At 37.4% G+C, this 26,176-nt stretch overlaps 1 protein-coding gene across 1 annotated transcript; it reads right to left on the reverse strand.

Moving 5' to 3' along the window:
* Positions 1–1,851: 1,851 nt before the first annotated feature.
* LOC309498462 (nucleotide-binding oligomerization domain-containing protein 1-like) lies at positions 1,852–24,291 on the reverse strand. Its single transcript, XM_082169223.1, has 5 exons — positions 24,214–24,291; positions 14,582–14,905; positions 8,807–9,158; positions 7,093–8,719; positions 1,852–2,231 (listed from the first exon to the last, which is right to left on the reverse strand). Exons 3-5 carry the CDS (start codon positions 9,138–9,140, stop codon positions 1,853–1,855), a joined length of 2,340 nt encoding a protein of 779 aa, XP_082025349.1. The 5' UTR covers positions 9,141–9,158; positions 14,582–14,905; positions 24,214–24,291; the 3' UTR covers position 1,852.
* Positions 24,292–26,176: the final 1,885 nt, after the last annotated feature.

Raw genomic sequence — 26,176 nt, forward strand, 5'->3', positions numbered from 1 at the left:
ATATAAACAATAACTATTGGGTAACGTTCTATAGTTGGTAACTATTACTATGTTAATATTAAAAATGTCTATGTTGTTAAAAATAACTATCCTGCAACGTTTTGGGAATATTATTTTATTGTTGCAAAAAATAAATAAAAGAGCATTCCTAGAACATTATTATTTAGTTCCCAAAACAATAACTAAACAGGAACCAAATACCAATGTTAGGGGAACGTTCTGTGTTTGCTGGGAAGCCCCAGAAACAAACGTATTACTTGGCTTTCAGAACTGAAAATTATGGAATTATTCCTGAAGCAAATAGAATCAGCAGACAATAAAATTGGACAATAACAACAAGCTGTTGATGCAATAATGAGTTTAATCAATCATTACTTGAAGTACAAAAATGTATAAAAATTAAAACTAATGAGACGAGTTCAAATTAATATCAGATTCATGTCTCTGCTAAAAGTGTTACAGCCTCTTCTTCAGCTCCTGAACATGAAAGTGTTTTTTCGGTGTAATTTTTCTGGTGCTCTTCTTCTGAATGAGAAGGCAGAAGTGATTTCAGAACGAAGGCCCGAGTGAAACTCTTCCCGCATTGATCACATGTGTAAAGTTTCTCTCCGCTGTGGATCCTCATGTGAATCTTCAGAATTGATTTACATGTAAAGAGTTTTTTAGACTTCTGTTTTTCCTTTCTCGTTCATGTCCATCAGGTCTAAAAGAAACATTAAATCAAGTGTACATGATTTTTTAAATACATCTCATGTTTGCAAAAGACCGCTGAAAAACAGGCGAATCCCAACATAACACCGACTGTGACATTGCAGTCGGGATCATTAATATTTATGCCCCCAAAATCTGTATATATACCAGCCCATGTTCTAGGCCAGGCAGTGTTAACGTGGACCTGCACAGCCGAATCATCAGAAGTTCTGCAGGTATTGTGAAGAAGCAAGCAATGACAATAGTGAAAATGGCAGATCATGGATATATATATTATGTTGCAGGCTGTGCTGCGGATGTGAGGAACTTTTCACACTCTTCCCACAGAACAGAACTGTCAACAGGCATGGTTGATGTTTATCTACAACAGGATACCGCACCATTTTAATTCACAGTTGTTAGTTTGCTCTGCCCATTTCACCACTGACAGTTTTTCTAACCTGGGACAATATTAAGCAGGCTCCTTTGATACTGAAGGCAATTCCAACTATATTGCCATTGCAAACCCCACCGCAAGCAGTAACGTTAGTGATTTTATTCACTTCTTGACTGTCAAGTAATTTCTGTTTAAATCAAAAGTTTCTTAGTAAGCTTTTTTGTTTGAGAACTGAAGTATGATTATTTTTCATGTTTGTATTTCAGAGTACATCACAGCTCCTGCGTACAAATCTGTGAAATAGCCAATCAGAGCCAAGCTCAACATTATTATTCATGACCTGTCCAAATAAGAAAAATAACAGCCCATTTCATTCTAGGGACAAATCCTAGGGTTATAAATGGACATGTAAAACCATATCTGGAAAATTGTTGCCCTTACCTAAGCCACATACCTTCTATGGTATATATATATTTATATATTATATATAACCTAACCCCTAAATATATATAAATATTTCCTTTTTGAGCTAATTTGGTACAAATGTTAGTTGAGGTTTCTAGAACCAGTCAGTTTAATTTTCCTGACTATTTTTCAGCTTCTCTGTGACCCTTAGAATAAGTTTTTTTGTTTTTTTTTAATCAATTTTACACATTTCTACATCCAAAGGTATACAAAACATTTTTTTTTTTAATGATCCATAATAGAACACAAAGACCTACTCCAGCTTTTTTAAACATGTTGAGCAAAAGGCTGTACAATATCTTACCTCAGCTGTGAGATGTAGGGCAGACACTGAAGGAAACTCTTTATTTTACTCTCTTTCTTTGAACATCCTCTCAGCTTTACTGGTTTCTTCTCTGTCTGGAGTTTCAGCACTTCCAGGAGGACGGAGGTCTTTCTCTGTGAGAGATCTATGATCCAGACATCAGGTGACTGGAAAACTGACTGTAATGCTGGAAGGAAACTCCTGCCTGTTTGAGTCTCATAGTTCTTCACATGTGAGTAAAGATCCAGCAGGAAATCACACAGTTCTGGGTTATTGTGTCTCACGTCAAAAAAAGAGCAATTGCACTGAGATACTTTATGGAAGAATTCTCGAAAGAATGTGATTTGCTTCAGTGGTTCTTTCCAAATCTTTAATCTGCAACACAGAAATCATATATCAATAACAATAATAATAATTTTAAATTATAACAATTAAGCAAATTAATAAAGAAATACATTACTATGGCAATAATTCTATTGTGCTGTAAAATAAAGGCATTTAGTAATAATAATAATACAATTTAAATGTACATCAGTAAAATTATAACACTAATATTTATGTCTTAATTTCTTTGCTTTCAAATGTTAAACTTTTATTTTGGTGGAGACCTTAGAGCTTCTCTTTAGTTCATAACAAATCTCATTGCAGAAAGTTTAAACATGTTGCCTTTTTATAAGCATAATACAAGCGACCCAAACTTACAGCACTAGCAGAGAAGAGTTAGTGTGAAGACGATTTTTACTGACAATAGACTCTTGGCAAGTATTAAAAGTCGGAAAAGTAAAAGGCTTTAAGAGGGCCACCTTTATTCGCAATTGTTTTTGTGCTAAATTTAAAGTCCTTAAAAATACAATAATGTGAATCTTAATTCAGCGAATGACCTCTCGTTGCATCTATCCCCAGCCAGTTGTAGGGTAGATTGTAACAACTGAACTCTTTGTATTTGACATTAACTCACATAATCTGTGATTGTTTTGTATATGTCCAATAGGTGGGTTTCAGTCACGTGATTATGATGACGCGCTAAGGCGGGGCGATTTCAGATGGAGGGCAGGAAGTAAACACGGAGAATACGTCTATGGAGGAAACCGTTGCGGAGTGTCCGTATTGTCCCGTTAGCCGATTTTTTGACCGTCCGTTTACACGTTTTTTCAACTCTGACCCATATCCGATTCATGTGTTTACACTTGCCATACTATCTGAAACATCGTGCATGATTAAAGGGTTAAATAATCTTACACAGATGGACGAACGCGAAATATGCTTGATCCTAGCTCTGCGATACATGCGAAGTTCGCCAAACATCATCATGATTATGAGGCGGAGGAGGACGAAAAGTGCCATCATTGCACATATGCTTCAGTTATTGTGTGTGAGAGAGATCTCAGGACTGGTGGGAGCATATTGTGTTTAAAATATTGGCTTTAACCGCGGAGACGTTGCCTAATGCCTCAGAACATCCGATCTGCCTGTTTACATGACAGTCGCATTGGCACATATCCGATTTATTTCCACATATGAATGAGGCCTGAAACCGATCTCGAAATATCCGAATGCATGCGTTTTTTTCCCCTGTTTACACTGTCATAGAACACATCGGATCTGTGTCACATATGAGCAAAAAATCGGAATTGGGTCACGTTTCACTGACAGCAAATGAGTAAGTAAATGAGCATTTAACGACAACCTAATGCTATATAAACACAGACACAAAAAACACGTTGGCTAGCTAACATACCTCTGACGAAGTGATCGCTGCAGACACGGGCGTTAACAGACTCTGCTCCTCCCGACCGCAGACGTAACTTACGTTAAAAATCCACTTTTTACGGCGTTGTTCTGTGAGCTTTTTACGTTTCTCACCTTTATGAGTGACAATCTTCAGTACTCTATAAAAACCCTTTCCCTTTTCTCGATTAGAACGATTGGAGCAGCCGTAAACTACACAAAACAGTGGCATTTTTCAGACGGCAGATCCTCAGCTATTTCACTTCCTGCCCTCCATCTGAATTTCGCGCTCTCGCGATGCAGCAGCGTGACGTCACGTGAAACCAACCTATTGAGTTATATTTGTAGCAGAAAAATGTGGCTGCCATGTATCAAATTTTGAGAGATCTAGCACAAACACCGACTGAGTTACAGATGCTCAAACATAAGGTGTTACTTTCATCCCCGGTCTCCCCTATACAAAATATTTAGGCCTACATAGTAAACTCATCAGATGCAGATATTTTCACTCGCTAGTGGGCATCATTGTTCGTTTCCACGGCAACATTGAACTTCTGTGCTTCTCGTTCCCTTAAATTCAGCAGTCATTAACTCGGTTCATTACAATAGAAGCTGTTGAATGATAGGCTTTATCTTGTAACTATATGCCACAAATCAAGATTACCGGATTCAAAATTTGTTTTGGTTTATTATCAAATGGTCGAATTCTAAAATAATTTGGGTGCATCAGGCTTGCAACAATAAAACAAAGTAATAACGAATAAGTAAATAAATACAAACGAGCTGGGCAGAGGGTGAAATAAGTTTCTAGGCCATTATTTCGCACACTGCTCCCGATCTACCTTAGATTTAGCAGTTATTTACAATAAAAACTATGGCACTTTGAGTGAAAAAAAGGTGTTCCTCTGTGTTAGTCTTGTAAGACTGAAAAATACTGGTTGAGGCCTGGTCTGAGACAAAAGGGCCCTGCTGGCTAATTAACATTCGACCTCCCCCATACAACCTCACTTCCTCTCAGAAACAACTAGGAACTCACACAAGAACATGGTTTAATGTGAATGTTTATCATTGACTGTTATGTTTTTGGTGTCATTTGAAATGTCTCAAAGTGAGTGGTACAGATATCTCATATTCATAGATAAAATAAAAGGTAATAAGGGTTATAGAAGTTTAGAGAAAACTGGTTCAGAGATCAGGCCAGATAAGGCCACCCCCCTTTTGTTGTATATAAGCCATTTGAGGGTGGTCTCCCCCATCCCCCATGTCACCTATGCTCTTCTTTGCTGGACTTGAATTGAATAGGTGGTCTCTTCCTCCCCCCCCCCCCCCCCCCCTCTCCCTCTCTCTCTCTCTCTCTCTCTCTCTCTCTCTCTCTCTCTCGTACAAGCTGGGTAAGATTATTTGGTGTAACCAATGTATAACCATGTTCTAGATATTTGAATTGATTGTGGAATTGATCTCTGAGATCTGAAATATTAAATTGTTACATGTGATTATTCTAACTGATTTTGACATTGTTCATTTAATGGTTAAAAGGAATAGTCAAACATTCGCTCACTTTTAGTGAGGCACAGCAAATTATTACCATAAATTCATTTATGGAGTCAGATGAAATAACAAGTAAATATATATGATTAATGTATTGCAAATTTAACCAACCAATACTTTGCATGAGTGAGGACAGAACACGTGATAACCTTCCCCGTGTATTGGCGAACCGGCATTGGACCAATATATCGGGTCTTACAGCCTTTTAAACTATATAGACTACTTCTGAACGAGCACGCAGTCGGCTATAAACGATAACGGCAGCCCCCCACCCATCATTTAATTGTGACTTAAGAAATGATCTTTTGTATAATATTTTTCCTTTTTTCTTGCATTTTGAAAAAATTAAAAAAAAATTAGTAAAATTGAAAAAAAAGGAGAGGAAATGGCAATTATCCATTGCTAAAGTAACTGGGGGGAGAAAAAAACTATTTTTTAATGGACAATAGCCCAATAATAAACCATTAATCCACTCTAGTTTGGACTGCAACGCTATTATTTACCTCATCTCTGATAAAGGGCTTCTGCATGCAATAGAAAAACCCTACATGCACTTTCCCAAAATTTGTTTTAATATTCTTAAAAGTAATGTAAATTAAGTTTGCAAGTTGCAACAAGTGTGTTTTTTGCTGTGGGTTTATGGGGTGGCCTAGAATAGATAAGCATTCAAATATTGAAATAGGACATACATTTCAGATTTCAATATTAATAAAAAAATAAAAAAGAATCTTACACCATTCATTAATTAATTAATTAATTAATTAATTAATTGTAACTGCAGTGTAAATACATTCATGAACTGAATTAAATAGTCTGTGATAAATTCAAATTTAGATGCAGCTTTTAGGAGTAAAAGTCATGGCCATTGTATTTCAAGTGAAAGAAATGACTGGAGTAAAGTGTGTCAGTTAGTCTGTGGAGTCAGTCTCTTGGCAGGCTAAAAATCTGAGATACTGCGTCTCTAAATGTAGTCCAAGAGTTGTTGGTTGACTAGTCGAATATCATGATCCTTCCTTACTAAAGTAGGGGTGTAAAGATACACTCATGTCACGATTTGGTAAAATACACAATACTGTAATCACAATACCAGTTAAATGTCGTTCTGTCACTGAAACTTAGCTTTTATTCTCACACAGTATAAACGCTTTCAATGCATTCATTGGATGTCTTAAAAGTCGTGCCCACAACAACTCTTGCGCTGCTCACCGTTTCCCTTTTCTCCCTCTATAAATACACTTACATAAGAATAAACCATCTAAAAAGCTTTGAATCATCATAATAAAACTACAAATCTGATATGGTGATTTAAATGATGTTTTTGCTTTCACTGTGAGGAGTATGTGCTTCAGATGAACAATGCAATCAATCATCACAGTTTTAAACGTGTCAAAATAAATGTTTCCAAACGTTAAGAGGTTAGTTAATACAAAAAATTAAATTCTGTCTTCATTTACTCACCCTCATATCATTCTCGCACATCACACACACATACATACATATATTTGAACATACATGTTTACACTACAATATGTGTGTTGATCAGTAATTCTGTTCATCATATAAAGCGATCATGTCTCTTTAGAAGACTAGGATTAAACTGATCGATTGATTTTTTTTTTTTTTACAATGCTTTTATGACCTTGTTGGATCTTTTAAGTTTTAGGAAAATGGACTTTAAATAGAGGGACAGAAATCTCTCAGGTTTCATAAAAAAATTTGATGAATAAAAATCTTATGGGTTTAAAACGACACAGGGGCGAGTGCATGATGAAAGAATAAATATTTAAAATATAATAAATAAATATTAAAAAAGTTATTTATAATACCTTATAAATAAAGTAAGCTCAGTCTTCAAGTGAAAAAAAAAACTATATTGCGAATGATTTTCACATCCACGATACTTTGTCACATTTGTTTTTAAAATATTGCTATATATCATTTCACCCCTATTCCCTAGTACCTGATCTTGGGTGAGCAGCTGAGCATCACGTTCATTCCTGTGTCAGTCATGATACAGTCTTCCAGATTCAGATAAACCTCTTTATCTCTGGACTGAGTGATCACGTAAGCCAAAGCACAACACTGATGAGGGTCGAGGTCCTCTTCAGGCTCAAGCTGATGGTCCATCTTCTCCAGGAACTTTAAGCATGCTTTAGGAGACTGGAGCTCATACAAGCACTGACACACATAGAGAAGATCAAACTCTTCACTTTCACTCTGAGGTTGGAGGAAAGTTTCCAAAAACTTCTCAATGAACCAGTCAGATGTTTTCTTTATCTGATCCTCTGGGAAGAGGCATTTGATTAATTTAATGTTGTGTTCTCCCAGAAGTCCACATAGGAAGGGAAGAACATGTTTCATGTGTTTATACTCCTCAGTCTGACAGAGTTGTAGGACTTTCTCAATTTCATCTGGATGTAGAAGAAGCCACAAAGCTGAGAAGAATTCCTGCATTGTGTTGTGGAGAAAAGCACAGTACGTTGTTGCAGATGTAGGCGAGTCTCTTGTTGTGATCATCTTCAGAAAAGCACAACATATGTCTGTCTCATCACAAGTAATAAGGTTCAGGGTTTTCTGCATAGTTGCATTGCATGCATTTTCCATCAAGGGATGAACCTGATCTTTGATCTCTCTCAGGTATTTATCTATTTGCTTAATTGTTTTCTTTCCATGTGTCATCACAGCAACACGGAAAATGTGGATGTACATTTCTGTGACTGTGTTTGGATGGTTGAAAATGTTGTCGTTTTTAAATTGAATCAAGTCTACAATCATGAATGCATACATTGGCACATGGCTGAGACTGAACAGCTCTTGATTCTTCAAAACAACATCTAGAAATACAGGATCGTGACCCAACATCTTCTGATAGTAAGCGTTGATAGACTCTTCACTGAATCCTTGGACATACACTTTCCGTGTCGGCCAGTCGGAGAAAAGTGGATCATATTCCACCTCTGATCTGCATGTTATTATAATCTTGGCATCAGGCAGGAGCTCGTGGTTCATGATCTTCCATAAGGTGGAATTTTCTTCTAAATCGACGACACCATCAAATACAATGACAACTTTCTCAGAGTTTTCCTCAATATCTTGAAACACGTCCTTTCTGTCTTTTTCCATTGGTTTTAAATATGCATCAAAGAAAAAAGACTCCAAATTGACAATGCTAGAACTGTGAGCCAAAACACTTTCATCAAAGTAAAACATGTAGTCCAGCTCTCGGTCATCTTTCTCTGCCCACAGACGCAACATTTCCTGGACAACTGTAGTCTTTCCTATTCCAGGTTTGCCTATGAGGAGGATGTTCTTATCTTGGCATCTCAGCAGATTCACAGGTGAAAGCGCTTGTTGCTCAGTAGGAATGTAAGAGATCAGCTTTTTGGGCCGTAGCTTTTTGCATTTTTTGTTTTTCCATTTTATTTTGCATTGAGGAGTTTTCACCACAGAGTCTGTCTCTAAAACAACAGGTATACAATGGAAATTTACTTGTGCCTTGTCATTCGGATATTTACAGCAATCCCTTTTCAGAATCCTTTTTGCTTTCTTCTTGAGTGCTGTCTGGTAGTTTTGACAGGGCTTTGTACCTAAAACAGCAACAAAAACAAAGATTTATATTGAGATGTGTTCACTTACTGTCTTTTTATTGAAATGTTTTCCATTTATCTACTCACCAAATGAATAGCTGACTTCTTCATCTTCCCATCTGAAGGGAAAACAGCTGATCCAGGAGTGCAAATCAGGATGTAATGTCCTCTTCTTAGTGACATCCAAAATCCTGAGCAATTCATAGCATGCCATTTGCCCTTTGTTAATGACCCAATCCAATATACTTCTAGCTTTATCAAACTCTGTCCTCTCGGCTTTGAGAGCATCGACCTCATGGTCATTGAAAACACTCTGCTGATAAAGATTCTCAATGATCAGAGGAAGGTTCCTCATATGGGTCACCAGATTTCTCCTGGCATTTTTGAGGAACTCAATTGCAGATTGCCGTGCACACGCCATGCTGCAGGCATTTCAAACCTGAGGTACAAGACAGAAGTTTAAGCATTTTCATGCAACAGTATTACAAGTCTCAATCATATTTATTAGCCAAGAACTGGAGAGATTGGATCCAGCAATTTTAACTGTATCTTATCGCAAACGGAATCTCGTGAAAAAATTAAGTTTGACACTTTTCAGCACGTTGCTGTCAGGGTTTTGGTAGATGAAAGTAACAAGGACTCAAGTACAGGACAATGGGTATTAATTAGGTAAAAATTTAAAACAAAAACTACCCCATGGGGAAAACCAAGACAGGTGGCAAGACTTCAACTAGAATCGGCATGGACAGGAAACATCAGACAAGATTTAGACGATAAACTAGCACAGGACTTCTTCTTCTTCTTCTTTCGTTTTTTGGCGCATTGCATTCTCAGTGCATACCGCCACCTACCTTTGCTGTTATGCAGTCATGATTTCTTATGATCAGTTTTTCCTTTTTTTTCTTTTTTCTTTTCTTTTTCTTTTTTCATTCTCACTTGCCTCTTCCTCACATACTAATCCTTATATATAATTATTTGATGCTCCATCTCATTCCATCTCCCATATCCGATCTGGCGCTGCGTGTTCAGCTCCTCCAGACCGGCCTATGAAATCTGGAATAGACCAAAGCATATTTATATTAAATCCTTTCACTTAAACCTGTAGTATATATGTATTCTATTAACATTCTGTATCCTACTCTATCTCTATTAAAATCATAACCTAACAAATATGCCAAATCCTTATTAACCTTCCCTCTTTCGTTTAAATATGATATCAACTCCTTCCTTTCCTCATCATACCTTTTACAATCGAATATCACATGTTCTACTGTTTCTTTCTCCCCACAATTATCACATAAACCAGTCTCATGAACTCCAATTATAAAGAGCGATGCGTTCAGTCTTGAGTGTCCAAGTCTCATCCTAGTCATTATAACCTCTTCTTTCCTATTTCTACCATTTATACATTTCTTACCTACCATTTTTTTAATATTATATAAATGCCGCCCCTTATTATCTGTATTCCAGTTTTCCTGCCACTCTTTAATAATATTTTCCTTAATAATAGATTTGATTTTGCATTTACTTAATGAAACATTAAAATCTATTTCTTCCCTTTTTAAAGCATTTTTTGCTAATTCATCAGCAGATTCATTACCAGCTATTCCTGCATGCGCTGGCACCCAGCAGAATCCAACTTCTATTCCTATCCTTTGTATTCTCCATAATAATGAAAATATTTCACACATCAAATCTTCTCTAGCAGTACAATAAGTAAACAGTGATGTTAAAACAGAAGCAGAGTCAGAGCATATGACTACTCTGTCTGGTTTTACCTCCTCTACCCATGTTAATCCTATTATAATAGCGACCATTTCCACAGTATATATTGACAATTTAGATGTTAATCGTTTAGATATTGATATTTTAAACTCTGGAATATACACTCCTATTCCTGTAATCCCTGTTCTTGGATCTTTAGATCCATCAGTATAGATGTGCATACTTGCATAGAATCTTTCCTGTATGTACTTATTAACATGGTACTTAATCATACCCATTTCCTCCCATTCTCGTTTCTTATCTAATATTCCTAAATCAATTTTAACCTCAGAAACAATCCATTTCGGAACCTCTCCCCATACAGGTGCCACACTACATTCCATATTAGCAATCTGATATTTCTCTGCTAACTGCTTTATCTTCCATCCATATCCTCTCTCGTTACTTAAGTATTCCCAACAATTATTTAAAACATCTTTAGCTATACTTTCTCCAGTGTAACTCTTTAAAGATGTCCAAAATACCAAAGACAATTTAACTCTCCGTAATTTCAATGGCATTTCATTCGCTTCTACTAATAATGCATTGACTGGAGTTGTTTTAACTGCTCCTAAGCATATTCTAATAGCTCTATATTGAATTCTATCTAGCTTTTTTAACAATGATTCTGACGCTGACCCATAAATCATGCATCCATAATCAACTGTCGATCTTATTAAGGCTTGATAAATTTTTATCATTGAGTCTCTTTCTGCTCCCCAATCTTTCCCAGCTATTGCCCTCATCACATTTAAAACCCTCCTGCATTTTTTATCTATTTCCTCAATATGTTGTATATCTCCCATCTAACCACATTCCTAAATATTTAAAACTTTGAACTTGTTCTAAAGGCTTTCCATATAATAATAATTGAATATCCTTAAAATCTTCCTTTTTCCTACTGAATATCATATAACTTGATTTACTAGTTGACATTTTAAAAACTCCATTCTATACTCCATTCTTCCACCTTTTTAATAGCTATTTGCATACCTGAAATCACTTGCTTTGTATTTCGCCCTCTCTTCCAAATAGCCCCGTCATCAGCATATAATGCACATCCCACACCAAATCCTACATTGTCAAAGATATCATTAATCATAATATTAAAAAGAATTGGACTTATAACACTCCCTTGAGGAATACCATTTTCTGCCTTATAAATTAATGACTGACACGTTCCCACTTGAACTACAAATGTTCTTTCAAACAAAAATTGAGATAACCAATTATACATATTTCCATCTATTCCTATCCTTGATGCTTTGATTAATAGCCCTTCTCTCCATACCGTGTCATACGCTTTTTCTATATCAAAATACACTACTGCCATGATTTCTTTCATAGCTATTGTCTTCTCTACTTTATTACTAACCTTGATTAATGCATCCATAGTTGATCTTTTACCTCTAAATCCACATTGATACTTACTAAATTTACCCTTTTTCTCTAGTTCATATGTTAACCTCTGAACTATAATCTTTTCCATTAATTTACATAAATTTGAAGTCAGAGCAATTGGTCGATAACTTCGATAACTTGGTTTGTTGAATTTTTTCCTGGCTTTACAATAGGGATTACTACAGCTTTCTTCCATATTTTTGGCATAATTCCTTCCATCCATATTTTATTATACAACTCAAGTATCTTTAACAATATACTATCTGACAAATGCTTTATCATTTTATAACTTACCCTATCCACCCCAGGAGCGGTATTGGCACATTTTTGTAATGCAACCTTCAGTTCTGTAAGTGTAAACTCTATATCCATACAGCTACTATTGCTATTTCTTTTCTTCATTATATCTGGATTTTTGTCTAAAATATCCTTTTTCCTTAGCTCATATTCTTCTCCCAATTCTATTCTATGTGCTCTTTCTAAAACCTTACCTAACATGTTTGCTTTATCTATATCTATTACTGCAACTTTATCTTCTTCAATTAAAACTGGTATTAGAGCCGACTTCTTTCCTTTCCCACTCATATTCCTTAACATATTCCATATTTTATCCATAGGAGTATCTTTTCCTATGGTAAAACAAAATTCTCTCCATCCTTCTCTCTTCGCATTCTTAATTATTCTTCTTGTTTTAGCTCTTGCTTTCTTATACTCTACCAAATTTCTCATACTCATATTTTCCCTGAGTTGTTTAAATGCTTTATTTCTTTCTTTAATTGCATTACTGCATTCTTCCTTCCACCATGGAATATTTCTGTTTTTCTGACCTGCTATTCTTTGTGGTATAAATAATGTTGCAGCTTCCATTATTAGATTTGTAACTGAATCACAAAAAGTTTCTACTGTATCTTCAGCCACTGAGTCTTTATTATCTTCACAATGCTTACGAAAGGAATTCCAATCTGCCTTCTCATACAACCATTTCTTTTGTAGTAAACATTCTGGATTATTATTTACATTTATTTTACAAATAATTGGAAAATGATCACTCCCAACTGTGTTCTAGCTAATTACTTTCCATTCACATAAATCAGCCATACCATTTGAAATTAATGTTAAATCTATACTTGATACCGTATTCTCTGTTAAATTATACCTAGTTCCTTCTCCTGTGTTTAAACATACTAATGATCTATCATCCATGAGCTGTTCAATTACTTCCCCATTATAATCTATATTTTTACTTCCCCATAGCCAATTATGTGCATTAAAATCACCACACCATAATTCCTTTGTCTCTTTCCTAATCTTTTCAAACAACTTTATTGAAATATTCTTACACGGGTTATAAAAATTATATATTACAATTGATTCTTCTCTAAAATATATTTCAACTACAACACATCAGTAGGGTAGTTTTTGTTTTAAACTACAACTAGAATTTCATGTATTGCACTTACTGAAATCCCAGATATCCCTAGGAATTCTGATGCAGCTTCAAGAATTGTTTTAATCTTTGCCGATCTGCTTGGCAGCATAGCAGTGACATTAATTACCTTAACAATAAAGGCTAGAAAGTTCTCTTTAGTCATTATTAAAGTATTTTCTTTTATATCACACTGTTGTTCTGATTCTTTAGTTTGAACCTTTCTCTTGTCCCTTGCTTCTTGGTTGAGATTATCCCTCATCTCATCCCTCCTATCATCCTTACCTTTACAGACCTTCACTGCTTCCGCATAAGTGACTTTATGCTCAGTCTTGTATTTTAGGACTTCTCTTGCTTTTATTTGTACCTCACACCCTCCATATGCTGCACTGTGAGCACCTCCACAGTTGCAGCATTTTAATCCATTCACCTCTGTGCATTTATCATAATCATGCTCACCTCCGCATTTTGCACATCTTACCTTCCCCCGACACACTGCAGCCACATGTCCTATTCGTTGACATTTAAAATATCTCAATGGCATTGGTACAAACATTCTTACAGGGTAACTTATCCCATTTGTACCTTTTCAGGCATTTTCCCTTCAAATGTCAACAAGACACTCAAGCTTTCCTGTCGTTGTCCTTCTATCGTCTTATACAGTCTTCTCACATTACTAATCTTACCTCCTCTTATATTTTCATGCATTTCGTCAGTGGATATATATGTTGGAATTCCATATATCACACCTTTTTCCCCCTTTTCTACTCCAACCTCTTTAGTTGTGACCTTTTCGCCGTTCATTTCTTTTATCTTGAGTAGTTTGTTTTTCTGCCCAATATCTTTTACTATGATCAAAACTCTCCCTTGCCCCAAACACTTAGCCAAAACAACTGCCCCAATAATTTTATCAATCGCCTTGGATAGTCCTATTGGATGCAAATGTGTTCCTCTCTTTTCAAATGTCAGCATAACTTTGTGTCCATTTTGTTCTCTTATTATTTCTTGGTTTTCTTTTGTCTTTTTGTTTTGTTTTATCCTGCATTGATTCTATCATATCTTCGCAATCCTCATGATCCTTAGATTTCTTACGTTTAGCATTCTTTTTTTTATTACTTTTCCCCGAATATATCTCTGTAAATCCTTCCCTGTCCTCCATTATCGATTCCTCAGAATCTTCCTCCATGACTGCACAACAGCAACACCAGCCTCTCCTTCTCCCCACTTGTTTATTTCTCTTCAAGAATAATCTTCAAAAGCCACAAGCGGACCTCGCTGGACCTCGCTGGACCTCGCTGGACCTCGCTGGACCTCGCTGGACCTCGCTGGACCTCGCTGGACCTCGCTGGACCTCGCTGGACCTCGCTGGACCTCGCTGGACCTCGCTGGACCTCGCTGGACCTCGCTGGACCTCGCTGGACCTCGCTGGACCTCGCTGGACCTCGCTGGACCTCGCTGGACCTCGCTGGACCTCGCTGGACCTCGCTGGACCTCGCTGGACCTCGCTGGACCTCGCTGGACCTCTGTTCACAGTTTCCCTGCGCCCTCGTCGACGGGCTTTGGCCTTCACTTCCGCTTTCCACCCTAACACAAGACTGGAAACACAAGGAGAATAAATAGGGAGAGCAAACAAGGGGGTAACGAGGGAGGAAAGGTGGGGCAAATTAATCAATAATCAGGTAACAAGATGGGAGGGGCTAGACAATCGACAGGAGAGCACATGGCACAAGGAAACATACATGACAAGCCATGTGCTCACACTAAACATGACAAAAACACAAGCACATGGCCAGTAAAACAAATCACAAGAACACGCAGACAATGGGAACACTCATAAGTTCACACAAAACATGACAACATGAAAGCACACAGATAGTGTAAAACACAACCTGTGTGCTACACAGTACAAGACAAAACATGACATGAAAGCACCCGGCCGATGTAAGCACGAGCCACGTGCTACACAAAACACAACACATGTGGACAGAAGAGCGTACGGTTCGAGTGAACTTGAAACCGCACGCTCACACGACAATACAGAGCACACGAGAACGAGCGAAAGCTCATCCTGTGCGCTCATAACAGAATACAAACATGCGGAGCATGAATGTCCGAATCCCGACACAAAACAGGAGTGTCAGGGCTCTGTCACAAAACCAAGAAATAGACTAGACAGAAGTGACAGAACCCTGACAGTTGCAGGAGACGATGCAATCAAGGTATTCAGCACGTTTACGTTTGATGATGTTGACAACTTCACGACATTAAAAGAGCTGTTTGCCAAATACTGCAAACCACGGAAAAACCTGACATACCCGAGATATTTGTTCTTTATTAGAGCACAAGGTCGATTGATGCTTATGTGACGGACTTAAAGAATAAAGTGAAGGATTGTGAATATGGAGAACTTACAGATTATACTTATACCGGACCGGATTGTTTGTGGTATTACAAATGACCAGATCAGATGCAGGAAAAAAAATACTATGGAAGTCAATGGGGTCCATCAACTGTCTGGTTAACGACATTCTTAAAAATATCAATATTGTCTTCAGCAGAAGAAGAAAAAATTCATGCAGGTTTGAAACTACTTGAGGGTGAGTACAGTATTGTAATTTTTAAGTGAACTATTCCTTTAACCATACAGAGGGAAGTGGATATTTGCCGTTCCAGTGAAGTGAGTCAAAACCTATTAAAATCACTGCAAGAATAAACAGAAATTCCCATGCACAAAATTCACAAGCAGAAGAATGTGAAAAAGGAAAAAGAATGTGTTCAGCCAAAGAAAGATTAAACCTTAGGAGAATGCACAAGAAGTGGATATAAACACAAGCCAAAAAATGCCCTGCATACAGGCAGATATGCAAAGCCTGCATATAAGCGCACAAACAGAGAAACAATGTACTGTAGAATTCATGGAATCGGAGTTATCAAGCAGGATGTCCAAAAACAGGCTCAAAATCATGGTGATCTTTCGTAGTGCACTTTTTATTATTTTACTGATTTGGTGTTATCACTTATCAGCTACTAACGCAATATGAAGAAACTTATGAGCATCATATGATACAGTATCATTGAAACAAAGTATGTTGTTATGGGAAGGAGGCGGGAACTGTCAAATGTTTAAACAAATTAGTAATAAAACAAACACAAAACGAAAGTAAAAATGGCAGCCCCTCACGGACGACTGCCGCACACACATAAACAAAACAGAACTAAAAAGTCCAGGACTGGTCCTCTCTCGTCCTTCACTGTCATCGCTCTCTTCCTTTTATGGTTCCGTAGCTCCTGGTTCCGTGAGAGATACGAGAGCGTGTCGGGCACGCAGGTGACGCTCATTCTCTCACGGCCCTCATCCTGCTTGCCACAGTCATCTATACGATGTCATGATTAGGATTTTGCGAAGATGATGACGGTTGCGGCGGAGAGAGCATACTCTTATGTGCACCGTACCAAATCGAACCAAACAAGACAGGTGTTAATACACCCTTAGACACAGGTGCAGATTGTAATGTCATATCAGTGCGAGCACTGGATGCATTAAAAATCGACAGAAGTTACATGAGAGAATCACGATGGAGACTAGTGACGTATCCGGGTCAAAAGATCAGGCCCTTGGGCCAGCAATGCCTTGAATGCCAGTACAAAGACATGGGCTGTGTCCGAAATCACACTCTCTTGAGTAGGTACTTATTTTAAATAAGTAATTACTTCACGACTGTTAATAAAGTGTATTCTATATAGTAAGAATGTGTGTAGTATGAATTTAATATAGACGTACTACATCTGCCATGTTGTCATTATCATGTGACCTACCAGCGTCGGTTGCGTCACTTCACTGCCGCTATCAAGTCCTCTACCGTGGCCACATGGGATAGTAAAGTTTCCATCGTATGCACACTTCAGAATCTTGCTGGAAGTAGTAGGTCATCCGGGAACTATTTGCCTGCTCTTTTATGAGTACTGTGAATTCGGACATACAGTGCCCTCCACAATTATTGGCACCCCTGTTTAAGATGTGGTCGTGGACTTCTAAAAATTCTCCTTTTTTTTTAAACAACATAGAACCCAAATGCAAAAAAAGAGAAAAATCCAACCTTTCATTTAAGTACATTACTTTGGTGGTAAAAAAAAAAAAAAATCACACATTTAGAGAAAAAAAAACTTGAGATCATGTGTCCCACAATTATTGGCACTCCTAACAATTCCGCTGAAAAATTTAATTGATTTTTTTTTAAATATATTTTTCTGTAGTTGCTTATGTTGGTCAGGGTATCTAGGAACTTTTAATTAGTAATTCATGACTTCCTGTTTCCCTGGGGTATAAATATGACGTGACACAGAGGCCTAATTCTCTTACCCATTTGTCAACATGGCAAAGACAAGAGAACACACCATTCAAGTAAGGCAGATGTGTGTCGACCTTCATAAGTCAGGCAATGGCTACAAGAAAATAGCCAATCGCCTTAACTTGCCCGTATCTACAGTCAGAGGAATCATTAAGAAGTTTAAAACAACTGGAACAGTGACAAACAAGGCTGGAAGAGGTCCCAAGTTTATCTTGCCACAATGCACAGTGAGGAGGATGGTAAGAGAAGTAAAAAAAAGTCCTAAGCTCACTGTCACAGAATTGCATCAAAGAGTGGCATCTTGGGGTCACAAAGTCTCCAAAACAACCATCAGACGCTCTCTACATGCCAACAAGCTGTTTGGGAGGCATGCAAGGAAAAAGCCTTTTCTCACTAACACTCACAAACGTAAACGTCTGGAGTTGGCTAAGCGGCACTGGGACTTCAACTGGGATCATGTGCTTTGGTCAGATGAGACTAAGATTGAGCTTTTTGGCAACAAACACTCTAAGTGGGTCTGGCGTAAAACAAAAGATGAGTATGCCGAAAAGCACCTCATGCCCACCGTGAAGTATGGTGGAGTGATGCTGTGGGCCTGTTTCTCTTCCAAAGGCCCTGGGAACCTTGTTAGGGTGCATGGCATTATGAGCGCTTTGAACTACCAGGACATTTTAAATAAAAACCTGATGGCCTCTGCCAGAAAGCTGAAGATGGGTCGTCATTGGGTCTTTCAGCAGGATAATGATCCAAAACATGTGGCAAAATCTACACAAAAATGGTTCAGCAGTCACAAACTCAAGGTCCTCCCATGGCCATCTCAGTCCCCAGGCCTCAACCCAATCGAAAACCTGTGGGGCGAGCTAAAGAGGAGAGTGCATAAGAGAGGACCCAGGACACTGGATGATCTAGAAAGATTGTGCAAAGAAGAATGGTCAAAGATCCCTCTCTCGGTGTTCTCCAATCTTGTGAAATGTTATAGGAGGAGATTAAGTGCTGTCTTGTTGGCAAAAGGGGGTTGTACAAAGTATTAACATCAGGGGTGCCAATAATTGTGGGGCACATGATTTCAAGGTTTTTTTTTCTTCTAAATCTGTGATTTTTTTTACCACCAAAGTAATGTACTTAAATAAAAGGTTGGATTTTTCTCTTTTTTTTTTGCATTTGGGTTCTATGTTGTTTAAAAAAAAGGAGAATTTTTAGAAGTCCACGACCACATCTTAAACAGGGGTGCTAATAATTGTGGAGGGCACTGTACTTATTTTGTCACATACTGTTTTTCACCTGCTATATAGTAGGGAAGTATGTGATTTCGAATGCAGCCAAGCTGTACACTCTTGAATATCAGGTCATAGAGCAAAATGCCAGTGCAACTCTGGAAGAAAAGAAAATCGTGCAACACATTGTGAGTAATAAAAAGGATGTATGCAATGAAAAGAGACACCTCAAAAGGTATTCTCAGTGAATTTGAAGATTTGTTCACAGGACTGGGTTGTGTTCCGGGAGTCCACCACATTTAGACAAAGCCTGGGGTCATGCCAGTGATTCACAGTGGCCTTAAAAAAAGACACTGAAAGAGAACTGAAACTTATAAAAGAGATGGGTGTCATTAAAAAAAAAAAAAAAAACAGACTGAGCCCACATAATGGGTAAATAGTATGGTAACATTAGTAAAACCCAACAAGATTAGGATCTGTATAGAACCTCAACATCTAAACAGAGCAATATGAAGGGAACACTATCCTCCTAAAACGCTTGAGGAACTTGTTGCAGAAATGCCAAGAGCCAAGATGTTCTCTGTGGTGGATGCAAATCAGGGATTTTACAGATCCGGCTGGATGATGACAGTTCTAAACTCTGTACATTTAACACACCCTTAGAGAGGTACAGGTTTTACAAGGCTTCCTTTTGGGATTTCATCAGCTCCAGAGCGGTTCCAAAGGTGTTTATCTCAGCATCTGGAAGGAGTTGTTAATGTAATGGACGACATTCTTGTGTGGGGAGAAGACAAAGACTCACATGACAGCAGACTAAGGAGGCTGTTAGAGAAACTGAGAAGCATAAACCTAAAACTGAACAAAGACAAATGCAAGATTGGCCAAAGTGAAATCTTCTAAACATAAGTCATGTGCAGAGCAAAGACGGACTGAAACCTGACAAGGAAAAAGTGAGAGCTATTCTTGAGATGCCGGAGCCACAGGACAAGTCAGCCCTGCAGAGGTTCTTAGGCATGTTGCATTACTTGGCAAAGTTCATCCCAAATCTTTCAGAAGCACCTCTCAGAAAGCTGCTGGAAGGAGAAACTCTGGCACTGGGAGAGTGAACAACAAGACTCCTTCAATCTCCTGAAAGTGCTAGTGAGCTAAGCAACATTGTTAAAATGTTATGATGTGAGCCAGCCAGTTACCTTGTCTGAGGATGCCAGCTCAGAAGGCCTAGCTGTGATTCTTCTATTCTGTGATTCTTCAGGAGGGACAGCCAGTAGTGTACGGCTCGAGAGCACTGATAGACTGTGAACAAAACTATGCACAAGTTGAAAAAGAGCTGTTAGCAATTGTGCATGGCTGTGAAAAATTTCACCTGTACAGTCACGTTTCCACTGTCACTTCTGGGGCTTCCTCTGGGCCAACGGCCAGGTTTTTTTGGCCCGCCAACTGGAGCTTGAGCAGTAGTTACGAAGTCAGAGACAGAAGCACCGCAGATGATCTCATATACCAGCTAACATCAGCATTAAAGACGTTTAGCTTAAAACTCACTTACAGACAGCAGCGAGTGCTTGAAATAACTTCTGTTTATGATACGATGTGATTCTGATCACCGCATAAGGCAGAAATATTTATATGTGATGCTGAAGAGAATACTTTACACGCTAACCATTACCATAGTAAACATGGTAATTACGATCGCTTGAAGAAATCAGACAAATCATATAGGCTATCACAATCGTGTATTTATTTTATCTGTCAGTACGTCTCGTCTCTTTATACCGGACAGTGTGATCCATATTTAGCTCTGCATATATAAACATACTGTCCTGTGACGACAAATAAACAGAAACAGACGCAACTGAATAAATATTCTCCTCTTTCTTTTGTGAAATAACGGTAAATACCACTTAATTTCTGTGTGTGTAATGTGACATGACAAATTTATTCATTATGATCAATGTGTCACTTTCTTATTGTAAAACTGTGGTAAAACATTTTAAATCTTTAAGTAAGCAACAAAAATCCCAACAAACAGCCGCTTTTATCATGTTGGTTTTGCAAACTCTCTAGTTTCCAGTGATTTCTTGACGGGTGAAATGACCTGTCAGGAAATCAACTCATGAAGCACACATGTGTATTTTAAAGCGCAAGGAAAGAGCCAGAGACGTCTTGTTCTGGCCAGAGATGGCAAAGCAAATTGAAGTAAATGTGACATCTGCAATATTAAAGCACAGAAATAGCAATTCCAGAGAAGCAATTCCTTGTGTCACATCCTATCCAAGAAAGAGCTCGGTCGAAGGCTGAAATGGATTTGTTTCACTTCAGAGATGCTGATTATCTCCTCTGTGTCGACTACTTTTCCAAGTGCACTGAAATTGCTAAGTTAAATGATATGACAAGTAAGTAAATCATTGCGGTTCTCAAATCCACGTTCGCCAGACATGAAGTTCCAGATGAACTCTTTCAGATACTAGTAGAGAGTTTGTAAGTGCTAAAAGGCGAGCGTTTGCAGCCAGCTGGGAGTTCATTCATACTACCTCAAGTCCTGGATTTCCACAGTCAAACGGTCAGAGACATTGCTCTTCTGGAGTATAGAAACACGTTGTTGGATGGGATAGGCCTTTTCCCTGCACAGTTACTCATGGGAAGAAGCCTGAAATCAAAGATTCCAGTGTCAAAGAAACTGCTGATGCCCAAGGTTTTCCGGCAGGTGCGTAATCGACTGAGAAACAGGCAAGTCAGACAAAAGCAGTACTTTGATTGTGAGACAAAAAAACTACATGAAATGAAGAAAGGTGAAAGAGTGAGTATTAGACAGGATAGCACCTGCTCTCGACTAACTTGAACAGCCACAGTCTTAGGGCCTGCTCACATATCGCGTCTTTTGCGCGCGCAAGTTCGTTATTTCAAATGTAGCCGCGCGGTATGCGCGCTCATAATGGAAGCGACGCGGTTGCGGTGCGACGCGCTCGTTTTTTCCAAGCGCGTCCGCGCCGCATCGAGATAAAAACATCTCAACTTTTCAGAATGCCGCAAGCGCACCGCAGGTCACGTGACAAGAACCAAGCTTAGCTAGGCGCGTTCTCCTTTTTCCAAAGCGCTCGGGTGGTTGCGCTCCGGAGGCGTCTGTCGTTGCTAAGCTTGGTTCTTGTCACGTGACCTGCGGTGCGCGCTAGGCGCGACCTTCAGTGCAGGACGCTAGGCGCGACCGCGTCGCTTCCATTATGAGCGCACATACCGCGCGCCTACATTTGAAATAACGAACTTGCGCGCGCAAAAGACGCGATATGGGAACAGGCCCTTACACTGTTCAAACACCAGACAGTCGCATCTTCAGACGGAACAGAAGAGACTTGTTGAAAGCAAAGGAGACAGTGTGTCCTTCAACTCAAACTGAAGCTGTGGAAGACTTACCTGTTGTTTCACCAGATTTAGAGCTGAATTCAGAACAGGAACACAACGTGGACAATAATGCCAGTGCAAGTTGTTCATCTTCTGTGAATGCCATGAATTCACCAGTGAGAAATAGTAAATTTCATTCAATGTATAATGAGAGACTGCCAATTTGGTGTAGATATCAGAGTGCCTAGTAGGTACCGGGTGAAATACAGTGACTGTATAGTTCTAACCCTGGTGAAAAAAAAGAATATGCTAAGTATACTTGCAGCCAGACTAATTTAGTATACTTCAAGTGTGTTAATTATTAGTTAACTTGAAGTGTGCTTTTTGAAACAACTAATTTTGTACTAAGTATATTTTAGTTGTAATTAAATTGTAGTAAAGCATATCTTTAAGTGTATTTAGTGTACTTTGGTGTACTAAACTGAAACAACTTCAAGTATACTTTAAAAAAAGGTTTACGCATTTTATACAATATAAAATGTGTAAATGTAAATATTAAAGTGTACTTTATTTGTGTTACAAGTACAATACAAATTCATAACTAAATTATTATTATTATTCTTATTATTATTGCCTAGGATAGGATAGCTAGACAGGAAGTGAGGTGGGAGAGAGGGGGGGGGGGGGGGGGGGGTTGTCTTCAATAACAAATGCACATTAATAGACAAATAACAGGCTATACTTTGTACAAAATACTATTGTATACTATAATGTATTTTGAAAGTATACTTTCAATGCCTTGTTACAATGATCATTTCCAGCACACAGTTAAAATATACCTAAAATATATTTTTAACAAAGTGCAAAAAATAAACTGAATTTTCACTTCAAGTATATTTTTCTAAAATGTCTATTAAAAATGTCTACTAAAGTACAATTATTTTAAAGTGTGTCAAAAGTTGTATTGTGAAAATGGGTAAAAGCATGATGCTAATATACTTTTAATATATGTAAAGATAGCACAAAGATTATTGTACAAAAGTATTGTACTGATTGTACTATTTAAAGATAGTACAATCAGTACAATAAAGATACTAATGTACAATAGTACAAGATAGTATATTTGCAATGTACTATTGAAAAGGGAAAACTATTTCAAATACAATAAAGTATTGTTAACGTTAACACTACTGTTAACAAAAGTTTTGTTAACGTTTAAAAAGAAAAAAATGGGAGATGTCTTCACATGTATGATGTGTAGCCTCCATGTTGTAATGCAATGTAGTGAACGCTGCGAGGCGCTATTGCATCACCATCTTCATTATAGGCAAACACTCCTGTCATCAATACATTACAGTGGCATTTATTATTATGAAATTATATTTAATTATTAAATGATCATGCAACTGTTGTAAATTGAATCTTTAACTCAACGTTGTCATATAAAAAAGTCATACTTATAGATTAAGTTCCATGACCCTCAAATACACAAGATCGCTTCGAGATCAGTCTCCGATTCACAAACAAGTGTAAAAACGAAACCGAAACCAAAACACAATTTGTCTCAATGAGGGCTAGATTAGTTCGTATTTCAAGTTGTTTAATTCGCGTAATTTATTAGTTTCACAGTATATTCTCAAAAGGCTCTGATGGTGAACAGACGAAGACAATAATATGGTTAAGCCATGCGACGCGATTATAGAGACTACGTTAAACATGCCTTCAAAGACATAGGCTATAGTTCGGCAGTCCATGAAAGCATACGTAGAAATAAATTAAACGAACTTTCATGAATAAACTAAAGATGCGATCTATGCAGTACAAGCAATGTGCGGATTACCAATAATACACTTGGAAGAGTTTGTAAGTGTTCATTGATCAGACAAATGAAATCGAGTTATGAAACAGTTATGAAATAGAACTGATTAAATTAGATTCCAGCGACACATGGTCCATTTAAAATATCAAACGAAGCAATGCTAACAATTTGGACTTAATATTAATTACCTGCCATGCACCTCTACAGCAACTTAGGGGTACCAAAACTGTACAGGAAACTCCACCAGAGTCTCTGCAGCGCTTGTTCTTCTTCTTGCTTGTTTATGGCGGTTGGCATTCAACTTTTAGCTGCTTTACCGCCATCTGCTAGTTAGGAGTGTGGGTCAAGAAGATGGCAAATATATTCAAATATTAGGCATAAGAAATATTGAGTTGTGTTGAATGACTCTTGAATTTCCAAAAATATATGTGGTCTTTTAGATTTTGTATTGGAAATTGGATTTATTCACCAATTTGTTGCATTCGTGCCTAAAATTTATGGAAGCATTTGGGTGAAAAGTGATTTATTTTCAAGAGGACAAACACAAATGGCAACAGGTAAAGAGAGATAGCCTAGGTCTAGTAATGATTAGCTTTAGCAACGTAATTATTCGGCTAATACTGTTGTAGCGTTGTCAACCTATTCACAAGCAAAATATAAAATTTAATTAAAATATTAGCCTTTTTGTATCACCCCAATACATGGCGATTCATAAACTTTGCTAATATTATGCAATTTAATATTGATGATAACAAAACTCAAGCTATGAAAAAATTTGCACTGTTGATCACACTAGTCTACTTTAATTTTTACCAGGAAATTTGTTTTGAAAAACTTTTATTTTGTACAAAATGGCACATAGTCACACTTGTGGTGTTCCCGGTAAAAAATGACCAGCCTACAAAAAATAGCTTATAAATCTCTCATTATACTATATTATCACCCAATATTGGATTCAATCTTTTTGTCAACTTGTTTTCTTTCAATTAGGACTAGTTTTATATTTGTATTTGCATCTGATTAATCATAGGCCTCATTTATCTGAGAGTAGGTATCACGTTTTTTTATTAAAAAAACATTATTTTTGAATATTTTTGAATACAAATAGGCTAAATCTGTAAACATTAGTTCAATATGCCTCTTTGTGGAAGACTGGGATACATTTCAAATGCTTTCTTTCTTTCTTTCTGCTTTTGTTAATTTATCAACCTATCCTTGTGGAATAGTGGAATATTTTTTGTTAACTTCTCAGCTTAAGTGAATTATTATTTAACCTTTACATCATTTGTTGAACCATGGTATTAATAAAAACTACACAATAGTAAGAGCTGAACTGTTGCTTCATTTATCCAGTTTGGAAAAAGTGCTAATTTGGAATTCCACCATGGAAAAAGTGGGCCGGTCTTGGGCCTGAAACTCCCGGGATGAAAAGTGGCCCCACTCCGGGCCCTGGTGCCAGGCAGTGCTTGTCCATTTCTCACAGGTAACAGGTAAGTCAATCTCTTCATTAATTTAATTATGGGTTACTTCTTTATCCTGAAATAAAACTTTTTAGACAGATCAGTAATGAGTATATACATAAACTTAGACGGTTCTAGAGAGGGACACTGTAACCTTCACTTATTGTTTTTTCTCATTTTAAATTAAACAGAGAGGAGTAAAAACAAGAGTTTGCATTATTAAACGCAAGTGTTCAAAGCATATTCATTAATGTTAAGACTCTTAAAAAGAAACTTATCTGTGTCAAAATCACTTTATTGTAAATTATCTGCTTAGTGTAGAGTAGTTCTTATGATGTAAACAAAACCAAATGATGCAAGATATATCATAATGATGACAGGAGACGCTAAAGGTGCAAGACCTAAACAAAAACAATTGGATAACCCTTTATTTGTTTACATCAGTATAGCCTACACATAAAAAAACACATGTTTATTATATGTATATTAATGTACACAAATATTGACCTTTAATAGAATATCGTTTATCGATCTATAGCCTATCTTTTTTTTATATCTGTAAATAGCATTAAATAAAAATACAATACTCTGAATACCTTAGATTTCATTTGTATCGTATTTAATGAATTGCAAAGAGCACTTTGTATGTTAGTGCAAATTTATCTCCATGACATTGACTCAATATAATATT

This window comes from Leuciscus leuciscus, assembly GCF_965113295.1.
Source record: "Leuciscus leuciscus genome assembly, chromosome: 1".
In the NCBI taxonomy this organism is placed as follows: Eukaryota; Metazoa; Chordata; class Actinopteri; order Cypriniformes; family Leuciscidae; genus Leuciscus; species Leuciscus leuciscus.